Raw genomic sequence first — 15812 nt, forward strand, 5'->3', positions numbered from 1 at the left:
TCTCGTAATAAGTTCCGTCGTTCTTCTTCTTCGTTTTCTTCTTTGATCTACACTTCTGAATGAAAACAATGAATGATTCAACTTCAAAATCAGTTGAATGAGGTTATTACGTTGAGACCGCTAGAGAATGATTGCTGCATGCTATCACAATAATCTTAAACATTGAACAAAGTAGAAGGAGGCCACCGAACCGAACAACATTCATTTGATGAATCAAAATCACAAAGGCCACCGAACCGAACAATGTTCATGTGGTGAATAAATGGTGATCAACTTTCAATCAACAAGAATAGTATTTCCCCTCCTCTTCCTCCTCTTCCTCCTCTTCCTCCTTCTTCTTTTAAATTCGCGCACGTAGGTTCTTCTTCTTCTTCAGTTCAGTGGATAGTTTAACTAGAGTTTTGAAATTAGTTGTTACTATGTTCAGTACTTCTTTTGCATGGAAAAATATTATTTTTGTTGATTGAAAGTTGATCACCATTTATTCACCACATGAACATTGTTCGGTTCGATGACCTTTGTGATTTTGATTTGTAGGCAGAGTTATTTGAATTTGATTTTATATAATGGATTATGTTTCGTTCACTCGGTACTATACAATTGTTTCACCTGCAGAAAGCTGTTTGAATTTGATTTTATATAATGGATTATGTTTCGTTCACTCAGTACTATACAATTGTTTCACCATGAGTATTGTGTTCGGTTCACCAAGAGTACTGTGTTCGGTTCATTCTGCAAAAAATTGTTTGAATTTGATTTTATATAATGGATTATGTTTCGTTCATTCAGTACTATACAATTGTTTCATCATGAGTACTGTGTTCGGTTCACCATGAGTACTGTGTTCGGTTCATTCTACACTATTCAAAACTCTTCTTCCTCACCTTCTACTACTTCTTCACCAGAGAGAAAAAGAGAAAAAGACAAAAAAAATACAGTAGCAACAACAACAAAAGAATGACGATAAAGAGAAAACATGTGAAGAAGAAGGAACGCGAAAAAAGAGAAGAAAGAGGAGGAGGAATGCGAAGAAGAAGACGCTCCGTGCATAAACGAGCGTGAGAAGAAGAAGAAGCGTGGGGAGAAGAAAAGAAGAAGAGAAGAAGAAGAACTGAGGAAGAAGTAACGTTTTTTCATAATGAGTGGGCGCGTATTTTCACTCTCATTAATGCGTGTGACTCTATTTAGAATTGGGTCAACTTAGTTACATGCATGGATGTGCGCGTCCCATTATATTATTATATCATAAAAAGATAATCAATTAATTTTTGTATTTATTATTTAAAAGTAATTTAAACACCTAATTTAATTAAACGGAGAGCTATTGCTTATCAAATGGCGTCCGTTTAATATTGTTAATTTTTTATTTTTTTCATTCTCAATAATTCACCTTATAACGGTAAACACCGAGAATTTTCATAGTTAAAATTTTCAAAACATCTTGCACCAGATAATAATTTAGTTCTCATATATCAATTCCAGAATTCACAATCTTTGTAACTAGTAAGACGTCCATTAATTAAAATCTCGTTTAAAAACCAATCAGCAAATTAAACGTTTATGAACACAAAATGAATGACGTTGCAATTATCCTCGATGTGAAACACCCTTATACATGCCTTGTGGGACAAATAATAAGTCCCCACCCGCTCTTCACCAAATTAATCCTTATAAAAACTGCACTGCAGCAATATAATATTAACAATAATTTAGTTCTGATAAAAGAAACAATATCTTTGCAATATTCTGGAACATATACACTCTCATCCATGACAACGTGTGAGCACTGACCAGTCAGGTTCATGCATGTACGCGTCGCACTTCTCAGCTTCTGAAATTGGATTGGTTGGTGGATGACGCTGAGGGCTTTGGAAATATGGGTTGGGTTTAAATAGTTTTTTGTTTAACAAGAGAGCTTAATTTGTTGTATTGAATAACAAATAAAACAAAAACAAAACAATACATAAAACCAAAAAGAAAAAATTACTAATTTCTATGTTATTTTTGACATATCAATAATAAAAATAATTTAAACCACTCTATTCTTTATAGCTAAAAAAAAAAATTATTAATAATCACTTTTAAATTTATTTTTTTATTTTGAAATATTCTTCTATTTTTTTCACCTAAATATTTTAAATAATCGCAAAAAACATATCAATCACTTCTTACGCTCCTCTTTTCTGTTGTGAACTCCTATCTAACTTTGAAAATGTTTTTTTTATAGTACCTAAAAAAAAATCATACTCTAATAAAATTGGATAACTATACGCACCATACCAGTCATGTAAAATCACAAAAAAAAAAAATAGTGAATATATAACCTCCTTCTTACATAAAAGACGGACATTATCTTCTTCATTCACAATTCCTAACCTACTCAATCTTTTCTTGGTATTCACTCTAACTATCAAAACAAACCAGACAAACAACTCCACTTTTAGTAGAACTAAGCCTTTCCAAATAATTCTAGTAAAACTATAACTTGTTACATCCTTCGAAAGCGTTTTTGCTTGCAACACCTACACAAATAAGTTAGTAGAAAATATACTTTCTCTATCAAACTTTCATACAACTATATCATCTCTGTCATATGCTAGTTTCATTGGCCTTAAAGTATCGTATATCTGATTTAATAGTTCCAACTCCGATTGGTATAGCTCTCGTCTCCATTAAAAGTTCCAAATCCATTCTTACTCATCCCAAAACCCACAATCCCATATGACATATTCTCTTTAGTTTGAAACTGAAAAAAGTCTTGAAAATTGATCTTTCAAAGAATCACATTGTAGCCAGACATCCTCGCAGAATCGAGTCTTTCTTTCGTCACCAATCTCCATAGGTAATCTTGTGATTATCTTGTCTCTCACATGTTCCTTAATTTGCAGTTGACAAATATCCTTCCATAGACCCCTTCTAGTAAGTAATATCTAATTGGATAACATCTCATTAGGATTCAAATTGTTATAAGTGCATACCACATTCTTCTATAGCGGACACTCCTTTAAAAAACACCCCACCACTTAAACAAAAGTGTTGTGTTATAAATTATCATGTTTCCACCCTCAAACCACCTAATTTTTTTAGAGTCAGTACCTACCTAACCAATGCCATACTATTCTTACCATCCTCCTTATTCTATAAGAATCTTCTCTGTAGTAAAATCAATTTTCCTGTAATAACATTCGGCATCTTATACAGATTCAAATACAGATTCAGATAGTATACAAGTTATTCAATACTGGCTTGATAAGAACCAACTTTTCAACTTTATTAAGCACATTAGCTTTACATAAATTGAGCTTTTAATTTCCTCCATTTTGTCTATTCGACTTTTAAATCTTAACCAATTTCGGATTAGCTCCTAAGGAGATTCCAAGATATTTAACTGAAAAAATAGTCTCCTTGTACCGTAACAAACTACACATACTCTGCACTCATTGCTGCTTGTAATTAACTAGAACCAAGCTAAATTTATCAAAATTAATGCTTAACCCCAACATCAACTCAAAATATCGTAGTAGCCTCTTATAATTCTTATAATCTCCTCCTCAAGTGGACAAGATAATATGATGTCATCTGTAAATTGAAGATAGAACAACTCTATATTATCCCTCTCGATTGGGATGTGTTCATTTTTAACCGCATTTCCTACCATTCTATGCATCACATTAACAACCATAATAAACAAAAACAGAGATAATAGATCACCTTGCCTGAAATCCTTTCTCATCTTGAAAGGTTTAGATGTTAAGCCATTCATTAAAACAGACATAAAAATCCCTTCTCATCTTAAAATCCCTTTTTACCTTACTTAACTCTATCATATACTTTCTGAAAATCTAAATATAATTACTGTTTTTTTTTTTTTTCTCATTTTATGCCACTGCACAATTTCATACCCAATTAATGTTCCATCATATATTTTTCAACTCTTAGCAATATATTTTGAGTCTTCTACTAATCGTGACATCATCAACCTCATCCTTCTAATCAATACCTTTGAAATCAGCTCGTACGAAAAACAACTACTACTTAGGGTGATGATGAGGTAGGGACTGACTGGTCCCATAATGGTTTTCGTTTCATTTTTCACCAACAAATAGAAGTATTTGACAATATTAATTTTAACTTGGTTTCTATAAACTAATACGATATTCTCTGTATAATAACAATAATAATTGTTGCAGAAATAGTGACCCTTTTATACGTCAAAGTGGCGAAAAACAAATGGAATAAAGAGCACACACAGGCATACTTAAGATAATTATTCCAATAGACAAGTCTAATAAGTTTGGTCCTTACTCCCTTACCCCTACAGAGTCTAAAACGAATAATTTAATTGAATCTCTCTACATTGCTGCTACCCTGAGGTGGTCAAAATTCAAGTCCACACTCCACAATTAGGAGGGGATTCTTAAGAATTCAACAGATCATCATCTTCAAGCCAAGTTACAGGGGATAAGATAGATAGATAGGTATAAGTTAATTAATTTGCTCATCATCATAACCAAGCTGTGGTAGGTGGTGACTTCCGTCTGATGCTGTTGTGAGATCTAAATCTCTTCCCTTCATTCAGCTTACTTGCTGTTGGTGGCCTCCATAAACGGGATATGCACCATAAGCAGCAGCATAAATGCTTGGGTCATGTGGAGGTGGCAATGCATATCCATAACCATCATAAACAGGGCCCCCATAATATGCCCCACTCCATGGATTCCCAAACTCCATTCTAAACTGCTCAACATTACATACAATCGGATCAAATCATCATAAAAGCAAGTTTAATAAATCACACCATTAAGTACCAGTGAAACAAAAGGTCAGGGTAAAATAAATGACTGCATGAACTTTTAGAATAAAGGAGATTTGCCAACAATTCAAAATTAAATGCTATGATGATATATAAAAACTACACGTGCATGACCATGCAAATTCTGAATTGAATTGAAGTTAGTTAAAAACTATATAATTTAGTTAATGCCAAACCGTCCCATATTCTGCCGGCTAGGTTAAGCGGGCTGGCGCGGCAATACTATATTTTTTTTTTTCTAAAAAAAATGAAATTTTAATTAAGATTTTAATATTTTAATTATTAGCTATCTATTTGTAAAATTTAAACACGAAAAAAATATTTCTATAAAAGACAATTTACATATTTATAAAAAAAAACAAAAAGAAGAAACAGATTAGTAAGCTGATTTTGAAAGGAGAGAAAAAGAATTAAGGTTAAGATGATCGTTTTTTTTTTAAATTAGTCTACCTGTTTGCCAAAATCTGCAAGTTAAGTGGTGTAAGTTTGGCAGGCTTTCTATTTTAAGCAGATTTAAATTTCTAGTTCAATCCGTCTTTTTTGGCGAGTTAGGTTGGCTTTCCCGGTGGATCATAGGTCTTTTGCCACCTCTAAGCAACATGCAAAATTTTATTTTATTTTTTCTTCTTCCCTTAATCAGAGAGAGTACAATGCATGATTTTACTGGGCGAGTTATAGGTCATTAACCAGAATATGTTCCCACATTAATAAGCCTAATATAATGGCAACAATAAAGCATGTCTGTGTGTGTATGTGACAGTTTTAGTGACAGATTACCTGCTTATTTGCTGGATTTCGGCCCCAAGAAAGCCGAACTGTTTGCTTGCCAATCATTGTCCCATTTAGCTTCTGCAAGGCCTCTTCAGCATTATTTCTGCAAAGGAAGTGAAGTACACAATGTTTTAGATTATCACAGACACATCCAAAAAATTGTCAACTCTTAATAATCATACCAATTAAGGTTTTTCAAAAGGGCCATAACTTTTCAATTACCTGTTTGCAAATTGCACAAAACCACAACCTTTTCCAACAGGTATCTTAACAGAGACAATCTCGCCATACTGGGAGAATGGATGCTTAAGATCTTCAGCTGTAACATTAGGGTCCAGTCCTCCAACAAATATCTATAACCAATCATCCATAGAAATACATTTCCACACATATCGTTAACAATACAAATACAATATTCTAACAAGAAGCTGAAAAACTTACAGTTGTGTTATTAGAATCAGCTTCAGATTGGCTGGATGTGCCATTTGATTGACCTCCTACATTTAAAAAAAAAAAAAAAAAAAAAAGGCAGATTACATCAATAATAGGTGTGTAATAAGCAAAGTTCATCTTGAAACAGAACAAATTAAAAGAAATTTGAATAAGCAGATTATGAATTTGTACCTTGTTGATAAGCAGATGATTTCCTAGGAGTTGCAGCTCCAATACGCATACGCCTGCTAGAACAGTAGACACCATTCATTTCAGTCATAGCTTGAGACCTCTCATTATCATCACCAAACCTGACAAAACCATATCCCTTGGAGCGGCCAGTGTTGGCATCAAAAACAACTTTTGCAGCCTTAACAGAAGGGTATCTACTGGAGAAAGTCTCATGCAAGAGGCTATCTGTAACATCTGCAGCTAAATCTCCTACAAAAATTGAAAGGTCTGGAACATTGTCTGAACGCTTGTCTCCTGTGCTAAATGTTGCCCAGTTCAGCCGGAAAGGTTGCTCTGTGTTTGGCATCAAAATTCCAGCATAGTTCTGTAAAACTTTTTCAGCTGTGCCGTGTGAATAGAATTCCACAAATCCATAACCCTCTGATAGACCAGTCTGCTTATTGCGAATAACCTTGATGGAGGAAATCTGAAACAATAATATACAATATATATCACAAGTCAAGAACCGTTTCCATCGTAACAAACCACTTAAGCATTAGATGCATGCAAAAGCTAAGCTCAAGTAACAAGGGAAAACTTCTCTATCTTGTTTTCAACTATTCGTACCCTAAGCTATTCATGCTTCAAATAATCCAAAAGCAAATGCAACCAGAGAGTTCAGAAATTTGCACATAAACACTCAATCCCCTCAGAGTTCTGATACTATTATATATAGTTTAAAATGAATCAAATAGTTCCACCTGCCTAGATTGATGCATGGCATGATGAAAAGTCAGAAAATTATATTAGAGCAAAGTCAAATCGAATAGCTAGGGAAGATACTATCAGAGTTTTATCATATTTGCTTGATAAGAGTAGAGAGTTAGATGAACGAAGCATGCTACTTTTCTTTACTTTTCTTCTAATATAACATGCTCCCCTTGTGAAAAAATTATATTCTGCTACTCCCACTTTTGAACTAGGTATTCCCGTTTGAAAAGAAAGGACAGTGACGCTGACAATTAAGCATTAAATTACCATTGCTCTCGCAGTTATGGTTTGGGTTTAAAAAAATCAAAGTTGATATACACAGACATATAACTACAATTACAAGGTAATCATGAAAACCAAGAAAACCACAATATTGCCACCGCACCTATCAACAGAGACTGCAATTTAAATGGACACCTGATATGAAAAAGTTAAAGTAGTCATCCACCACCCCACTTTCCATTCTCCAATCTTTAACACCCACCCAAATAATCAAGAATTGAATTTTCTCAATATCGACCTTTTAATCCCAGAAATATAAATATACCAGCAGAAAACTGTCCCCTTCTTTCTTACGTTATGGATTTGAAGCAGCCCGAAATCAAGCATGCATCCTTAGTTAATATTAGCACAATAATGTAACATAGAAATACCAACTCAGCTATCAAAACTATGTATTCACCAATAATAAGAAAGCTACTCACTCCTATGCTTATAAGTAATAGGCTAATAATAATGAGAAAAAAGGCTAAGCTTTCCAAAATAAAAGTACAGACACAAAAACTGAAGTACCCAAAAAGGACAGTTTCACGTTCATGGAATCAACTACAAAAACAGAAATTAATAAAAATAAAAACTTTCTCTTATATGTGAACGTTATAGAAAACGATATATGCATAATATATTAAAAAAGAAAGGAGGACCTCGCCGGTGGAAGCGAAGCAGCGGTGGAGATAATTCTCGTCCATCCAATGATGCAAATCTCCGACCCAGATCGTCTTGTTCTCGGCGGTGGATCCCTGAGGCTGGTGCTGATGTGCGTGGTGGGGGGTAACGTGCGGCACCTGCTGCTGGTACTGGTGGTAGGGCATGTAGGGCTGGGGTGGCGGCGGCGCGTAATGTTGAGGCGGCAGCATGGGGTGCTGCATTACCATGGCGGTGGCGGGATACTGCATCGGCACCCACTGCTGTGGGAGTGGCAGTGGCTGCGGGTGCGGTGGCGTCTGCTGTTGGCGTTGATTCTGGTCCGTTGGTTGCTGTTGCTGCGAATCAGAGCCGTTGGATTGCATCTTAAATAATTACTAGTGTTAAACCGTGCGCCCTCTCTTGTTCTATTCTATTCCTTCTTTGGTGTGCTTTGTTTCTATAATTAATTAATAATGTCTTAGATTCAAATATATTAGAGACTAAATGAGGAAACAGGGATATGCATAAGCATAAATATGGAAAAGTGAAAGGGTTTGAATCTGGAATCGAGAGAGAGAGAGAGAGAGGTCGCGGCAAGGGTCTAAGAGAATGATTTATGTTGGTTGATGAGGAACGAGGATGACGGATTCTCGGGTTGGGTTGCTGAACGCGGTAGTGGATTGACCGTTGGATCGTGTAATGGGCCTACATGGCAAGCGTTAGATCTGTTAAATCAGGGATATGCATAACACTCTTGTGCCTTCGCTTCCTTCTCTCGCAGGATCCGCCGCCACCTCTTGCCTATGCCTCTTTCTCTCACTTCACCTCTCTCTCACTGGGTTTCCCTTTTTTATTCTAAAAAACAATATAGTTATATTTAGTAGTTTTTAAATTAGTTTTTTTTTAGAAAAAAGATTTACTAAGTTAAAGTGGGGGGTGTGTGCAGGCTGAGGCTGTCACATTTACCTCACGTCATTTTTTTTTTCACAGTTTCAGTGATGCTGGGAAGTTAATGGCACTGAAAATTAACGAAACGGGAAATTGCCTAGGATTCAGAATTCAGCAACTTTGTACTAGGTAACACTGGGTCCATCATCCTCGAAAGCTTCTTGCAATCTCATCCTAATAATAATACTATTTTTTTTTCCTAAGAAAAGAAGCGCCCAATAATAATAAGGTTTAATTATTTTGTTAGTTTTTATAGTTTTGTAAAATATTTAATTAGATTTTTATTTTTTTTTAATTAAATTTTTGTATTAAATTTTTTTTAATTAGATTTCTACAATTTTTTTATTTAGGTCTTTATATCCATTTTTTTTAGTTTGGTTATAAAATTATGCTAATTACTATATAGAGAAAACTAATTAAAAAAAATTGATGTAAAGACCCAATTAAAAAGAAAATAAGTAAATGACCTAATTAAAAATTTTACGAAACTATATAAACTGATAGAATAATTACACCTAATAATAATAATAATAATAATAATAATAATAATAATAATTAGATCCAAGAGTCAGCCAAATTATAATAACAATAATAACTAGAATAATACTACATTTTTTTTATGTTAAAACACATACGTGTGAGTATATTGGTAGTACGTATTCTAATTAATCTTAAAACAATTATATTAAAATTTAGAAATACTCTAAATACAAAATTAAATTACAATAAATTTAAATATTTAATTATAAATTCGGTTACATATTTAAGTAATTTTTGTCAACAAAATTTAACTAAATTGATTCAAACCCAATAAAAATTACTCACATAAAGGTGTGTATGAATCATGCACTTTTTTTTTTCGTGTTTTTCCGTTGTTTTTTTATTATCGCTGTTGTATTTTTTTTATTTCTTCTCTTTCTCTTTTTAATAATGTTATTGCAACATTTTTTATATCTTTTTTTAATTTTTTTCTCTTTTTCTTATTTTTATTATTTTAAAAGAATGAAAATAAAAAAAAACTATAAGAAAGTAAAACAAAAAGAAAAAGAAGATAATAACGATAATGAAGAGAAATATGAGAGTTTTGAATTGTGCAATCGAAAAATAACATTAGAACTTTTTAAACTTAACATAAGCAATTTCTGAATTTTGACACAAAATTTCTTAATAATGACACAAAAAATTTTTTAATTAGTTAAAAATTATCAAAAACAAAAATAACATCGAAAATTTTCAACCATGGTATCGAAATTTCTCCCAACATATCTTCTTCTGCTACTTCTTTTTTTTTTTTTTTGTATTTGTCATCTTTTTCTTTTTCCCAAGGTATTCTTCTTCTTTTTCATATTTTGTTATTGAGACAACTTTTTTCTGTAACTTATATTTTTGTAAATACAAGATTTTATCTAAATAAAATTATTTTAAAGGTGAATTGAATGCTTTCAAATTTTAAACAGCAAACTATCTTGCAATGTAGCACATAAATCAATTCAAATTCTGTGTTCATTATGATAAAATTTTCATATTTTATATAACAAATTTTAATGTCATTTTCTATGTTATTTCTATATTTTATATAAAAAATTTCAGTGTTATTCTTTATCATTATTTTTTGTGTTATTTTTTTATTTTTCTTTTTCATAAAATTTTTAAAAATATATAAAAAAAAAATAAACGAGCAAAGAAGATAAAATAAAAACAACAAAAAAACTATATAAGAAGAATGAGAAAACAATGCTGATAAATGACAATGACGATAATGATTATGAAGGGGAGAAAGAAAGAAAAGGAAAAGAGAAAAAATCTACTAAAAAAATAAACAATAAACATATATATTAAAAGAACCAAAACTATCAAAAATTAAAGTAGGAAGAATGTCCAAGGTGAGAGACTCAAACATATTTAAGTCAAGGGGGAGATCTTGGCCCTTCTTAGCGAGGAGATCAGCAACACAATTTGACTTCTACAGAGTATGCTTTCAAAGGATTTGATTTACACGGCTAGCAAGAGTCCTGAATATAAAATCTGGATAGATAATATGGTAGAAAGAAATCAATTTGATTTCTTTCTACTATATTATCTATATTATCTATTCTATAATTGTAGTGTAAAAATTTTTACTCTATAATATAATATGGATCAATCTACAATATGTATCTAAATATTCAGATCGACCTTCTTATATATAGACTTATATATATCGAATTTCAATTTGATTACATCATTATATCTAATGTACATAGTAGCTCCAATTTATTCTTTATTTCATCCATTTTTTGTATTGGTTCTATTAAACCCTAAACCCTAAACCTTAAACCCTAATAAAGCCACTTTGATGTTCCCTTTGAAATGAGGCATGGAACGGAACCATTGCGAAGAAGTTCCACGAGTTACGAAGGAAACTTCGAGCTCATATTGGTCATGGGTTGAGAACGGGAATCTCTTGCAGCAGAGGAGAACATGGATAATGTCTTGGGCAGCCATATCTTATAAAGTTGATAGCCATCATAGAATCTGATCCATGATAATATTATTGAATCCGTTAGTTATAGCAATGTCAAGATCTTTAATTATACCTCATAACTCAGCATGCATAATAAAGTAACTTCTTAAATTACAAGAGAATTTTTTGATAAATCTTTTCAAAATTGTCTCGAAGAACTCCCTTACAAGCAATATTATTGGAGCTGGTTAGCTGGCCATGAAGGATCTGTCAATATTTAATAAGAAGATCTACAAATTTTTTGTTGTTTGTTTAAAAGACTTTATTCATAATATTATTGAATCCGTTTGTTATAGTAACGTCAACACCTTTAATTATACCTCGCTCATAACTCAACATGCATAATAGAACAACGTCTTAAATTACAAGAGAATTCCTTGATAATCAAGATTTTTCAGATTATCTCAAAAAACTCTTCTACAAGCAGTATTATTAGAGCTAGCCATGAAGAATCTGTCAATATTTAATAAGAAGATCTATGAAATTCTTGTTGTTTGTTTAAAAGACTTTATTCATAATATTATTAAATTCGTTAGTTATAGCAACATCAAAACCTTTAATTATACCTCATAATTCAGCATGCATAATAGAATAACTTTTTAAATTATAAGAGAATTTTTTGATAAATTTTTTTAAATTATCTCAAAGAATTTCTCTACACATAGTATTATTGGAGTGCGCCATAAATGATCTATCAATATTTAATAAGAAAATCTTTGAAATTTTTCTTGTTTGTTCAAAAGACTTTATTCTCTAAAATTCTGAGAATTTTTTGTTCCTTGCTATAATTGATTCTGCAACTACATTATCTAGATTAGCATGATTCCTTTCAAAAGGTATTTTATTTCTAATAAATCAGAAAAAGGAGGTTATCACTCCAAAATAAATCAATCAGTCTTGTAAATTAAAAAGATTATTAGTAATTCAGTGTTATCAAAATATAAAAAATATAATTTTAATATTAACAATATTTTTAAGTATTGTTAAAATTTTTTAGTCACTGTAGTCACTTTATTTATAATGACTATAAACTTCACCAAAGTAAAAAAGAAAATTGTTTTTTATTTGTAATTTTGTACTATAATTGTATGATTTGTATCCCAACAACTAAACCCTAGTTTTATATCTGCTAAAAAAATAATATACTAGAAGTCTTTAACGGGGAAGTATTAGATGTCCAATTGTTTGTCCAATATGAATGAAGCAAGTGGAAGGCCTTTGCACACTAACAGACACATGAAGTCGGCAACCTTATCCTCTGTTTCAAGAAGCCAACCCCTATTCATAAAAGACAGAAGACACTACTTTCTTTTTTCTTCTTATAGGTATCTGAAATTCTGAATACGCACGGGAACAATAACAATGAATGGAATGTAATAACAAATTTAATTTCATCCTCAACGTCATTTTAAATAATAATTCCATTCACCTAATATAATTTTTTTTTAAAATCCTTATTCATAATTACTTATTTTATTAACATTATTCAACATTTCAACTTTCCACTAGATTATTAATGTCATTACGTCATCGCCACGTTACCAAGTTACCGTTTACTAGCATTGTCACCCACGTTCAACGGTTACCCACTCTCTAATAACTTATGTTTTACTCGTTTTTTTTTTTTTTTTTTTTTTTGTCGATTTCGACAGGTAATGTCAAAACGAATTTGTATTAAGATCTTAAGTATTGAGAAATAGATATAATTTCTTTAAAAAAGAATGAATTCGACTAAAAAATTACTTAATTATAGTGTTGAAATAATTTTATATCAAAATTATTAGTGGTAGAATTACGACAAAAAAATAAAAAATTAAATAATTAAATAAAAAACAATAAAAATATAAAATATTAATCAAAGCAAAATAATAGCAACATTTAAAGAAAATACACAAAAATAAATCAAATAAACAAAAGAAAATAAGTTAAAAATTGACTTCTAACACTCATATGCATTTGTACTCCATGTTTTTCTGTTGCGTCGCAGAGACTAAAAATTTTATGAGTTTATATGATGATCTAGTGTTTTCGATTGAAGTCCTCCAACTCTTTTGAGTTTTTCCTATTTGTAGACCATGGAGATAGACTTGTCATGGAGCATGTTGTCCACTATTTTATCTCGAAAATTGATCTTCTCAATTTTTTTTTAACAATTGAGGGAGTAAAGTGAGATCTCTCATCATTAATTTTATAAGTGGGACCAAGAATAAATATGAGAGAGAGAGCAATGAAAGGTTAGAGATCACATTTTACACTCTCAATTTTTTTTAACAATTGAGAGGATCCATTCCCTTTTATCTCCTTCTTTTTCTCAGCCATGACCTTGCCCTAACCATGAAGAATCCTGATCTCCAGGTTTTGACACCCACGTCTTTCTTGGTCTTCAAATCCCACATTTCTTCAACTTGCTCCTCAAATTTTGCACCCATTGTCTCAACTCAGTTTTGATGGTCGAGTAGCAAGCCTTGATGCTTAAGGAAAGACAATAACTACCTTTCGACTTCGACGCTCTTTGTACCATCTTTCTTCGATTTCAGCTTACCCGTCTCTACTTCTATAGTCGAAACCTTTGGTAGTCGAAACGCCCTCTTGTTGAGCAAAATTCTTTTTTTGTACTAACAAATTATCCCTTTAAAACTTGTTATTTTGTTCAAAGATACAAGTTTTAACATTCCTCGTGCCAAACACATGTAACCTTTTCAAATTCTCAAAATTTAAAAGGAAAGTTATGCATCATTTAAAATGACGTGCACTTTTTTGGGAACACATAACATCCCTGGGTTTTAATGAGTCGTTCCTTGAATAGAGGATTCCACCATTGCTTCTCAAATTAAATCAAATCATCCCCAATTTCCAAGAAACTTGCTTCCTGAAAATCCTAATCCTTTTCTCTCTAAGCAACACACCTTCCACAGTTTCTCAATCGCTCCTTCATTTAACCTCTACACCAACCATCATCATTGCATTCTCTTCTTCAGCACCCATGGCCGCCACTTCTCATTTTCGCAAAGAAGGAGACAAAGCCCTTTCTCTTCCTCCATTAGTAGCTGAAACAACGTAGTTCTATGATAAAGATGGAGCTTTGAGAGCTCCAAACCCAAACGCAAAAACCTCTAATCTCTGGTGTCGTCAGGTATTTTTACCATTCTCAGTTAATGGAGTATTATATTCCTTCTTAGGTCCTTTGGCAACCCAAGAACAAATTGATTTTGTTTCTTCTTTCTTTCCATCACCACTAGAGCATTTACCATTGATTTTCTACAAAAATGTCAAGGCTTCATACTTTACTGGTCGTGTTTTTAGAATTGCTCCCCCTAGAAATTTGAGTCCTCTTTTTCGACCTGGATGTCTTGACTCGCACCTACATATAAGCTGATTTGGGAATCTCTAAATATTGTGCATGCCTTAGAATTAGCTACCTTTGATCTCTCTTATATTGCTCTTTTACTAGGGGCCAGTCTGTACTTCTGGTGCTTTGCCACCAATAATTTTTATTTTTGTTATGGAATGATGAGTCCGACTCTGATGGACATTTCGACCTTGACCGGTTTACCAGTTGACGGTGAATTCGCGTCATGGTCGACCAATTGTCCTAAAGATGATTTTGATATCAACTTCGACTCGAATTTCATATCGAGCTTCATTCAAAACAACATGGGTTCTGACGGAGATCCTGTTTCTGATAGTAAGCATGTAGCTTTCCTCTTACTTTGGCTCAATTCTTTTGTTTTCTACTATAAGTCAGTCCAAATTCAAAAGAATAACTACTTGCCCTTGGCTATTAAGATCCATCACAAAAAACTCATCGACCTTCCTGCCTTGATTATGAGTCAACTTTACGAAACTCTTTCTTTGATTGTTGGTGAAATTCGTCAAGGGGATCCTTCAATCAATCCCTTTGGTCCCCTTTGAGTTGTAAATTTGTGGCTCAAAGTTGTTCTTGAACCTCGTCTCACAACCTCTGGCTTGAAAGTTTCCAATACTTTAATTGACAGTATTCGTCTTTCCCAGCTTTCTTGGACAAAACCGAAAACCATGTCTTCCATTGGTGCTTTTCGACACTTTGTTAGGATTCTATTTGACATCAATGAAGACAATAATGTTTCTTATTTCCCAAATCCATTCACATTTTGACCTAGTTCTGTTTCATGCCTTAACTCTTTTACCAGCTCCCAGCCAGAAAACCAAGTAACAGTAGATGATATATGGGCTAGGATCTTAACTCCTCAAATTCTCCTTGTCGGCTTACCACATGAGTCGGCATAGGTTCTCAAAAAAAAACTAGTTGTTTATTCACCTCAAAGGTTATTTTTGGTTTGAATCTAGAGACGGTAGCTTAGGCCTGAGATATTTCGTGGTTGGGTTAACTTGAGTGGATTGATAGAGTGGTGTATTGATGGTAACTGAGGAATGGATATGAATAATAAATTTATGAAAGATTGAGAATGAATGAATTATAAGAGATGGAGAATGATCTGAGAAAAAGAGAGTTAATGA

General features: G+C 32.5%; 1 protein-coding gene across 1 annotated transcript; it reads right to left on the bottom strand.

Annotated features, from left to right (window-relative positions):
- Window positions 1-4231: 4231 nt before the first annotated feature.
- Window positions 4232-8721, bottom strand: LOC107610204 (polyadenylate-binding protein RBP47C'). The gene is made up of 6 exons (XM_016312315.3): window positions 7882-8721; window positions 6209-6674; window positions 6026-6081; window positions 5807-5937; window positions 5591-5687; window positions 4232-4737 (listed from the first exon to the last, which is right to left on the bottom strand). The coding sequence occupies exons 1-6, from the start codon at window positions 8245-8247 to the stop codon at window positions 4576-4578; spliced, it is 1278 nt and encodes a 425-aa protein (XP_016167801.1). The 5' UTR covers window positions 8248-8721; the 3' UTR covers window positions 4232-4575.
- Between the last annotated feature and the right edge of the window lie 7091 nt (window positions 8722-15812).

The sequence above is a fragment of the Arachis ipaensis genome, chromosome B7 (assembly GCF_059453495.1).
Source record: "Arachis ipaensis isolate K30076 ecotype BB chromosome B7, ASM5945349v1, whole genome shotgun sequence".
Lineage (NCBI taxonomy): Eukaryota > Viridiplantae > Streptophyta > Magnoliopsida > Fabales > Fabaceae > Arachis > Arachis ipaensis.

Bases quoted from the DNA above. Each gene is read 5' to 3' on its own strand.
- LOC107610204 (XM_016312315.3), bottom strand. From the start codon at position 8,247: ATGCAATCCAACGGCTCTGATTCGCAGCAACAGCAACCAACGGACCAG. The intron at 6,675-7,881 runs GTCCTCCTTTCT...TTATTGTTTCAG, and splicing joins GCTTCGCTTCCACCGGCGAG to ATTTCCTCCATCAAGGTTAT. The intron at 6,082-6,208 runs GTACAAATTCAT...TTTTAAATGTAG, and splicing joins ATCATCTGCTTATCAACAAG to GAGGTCAATCAAATGGCACA.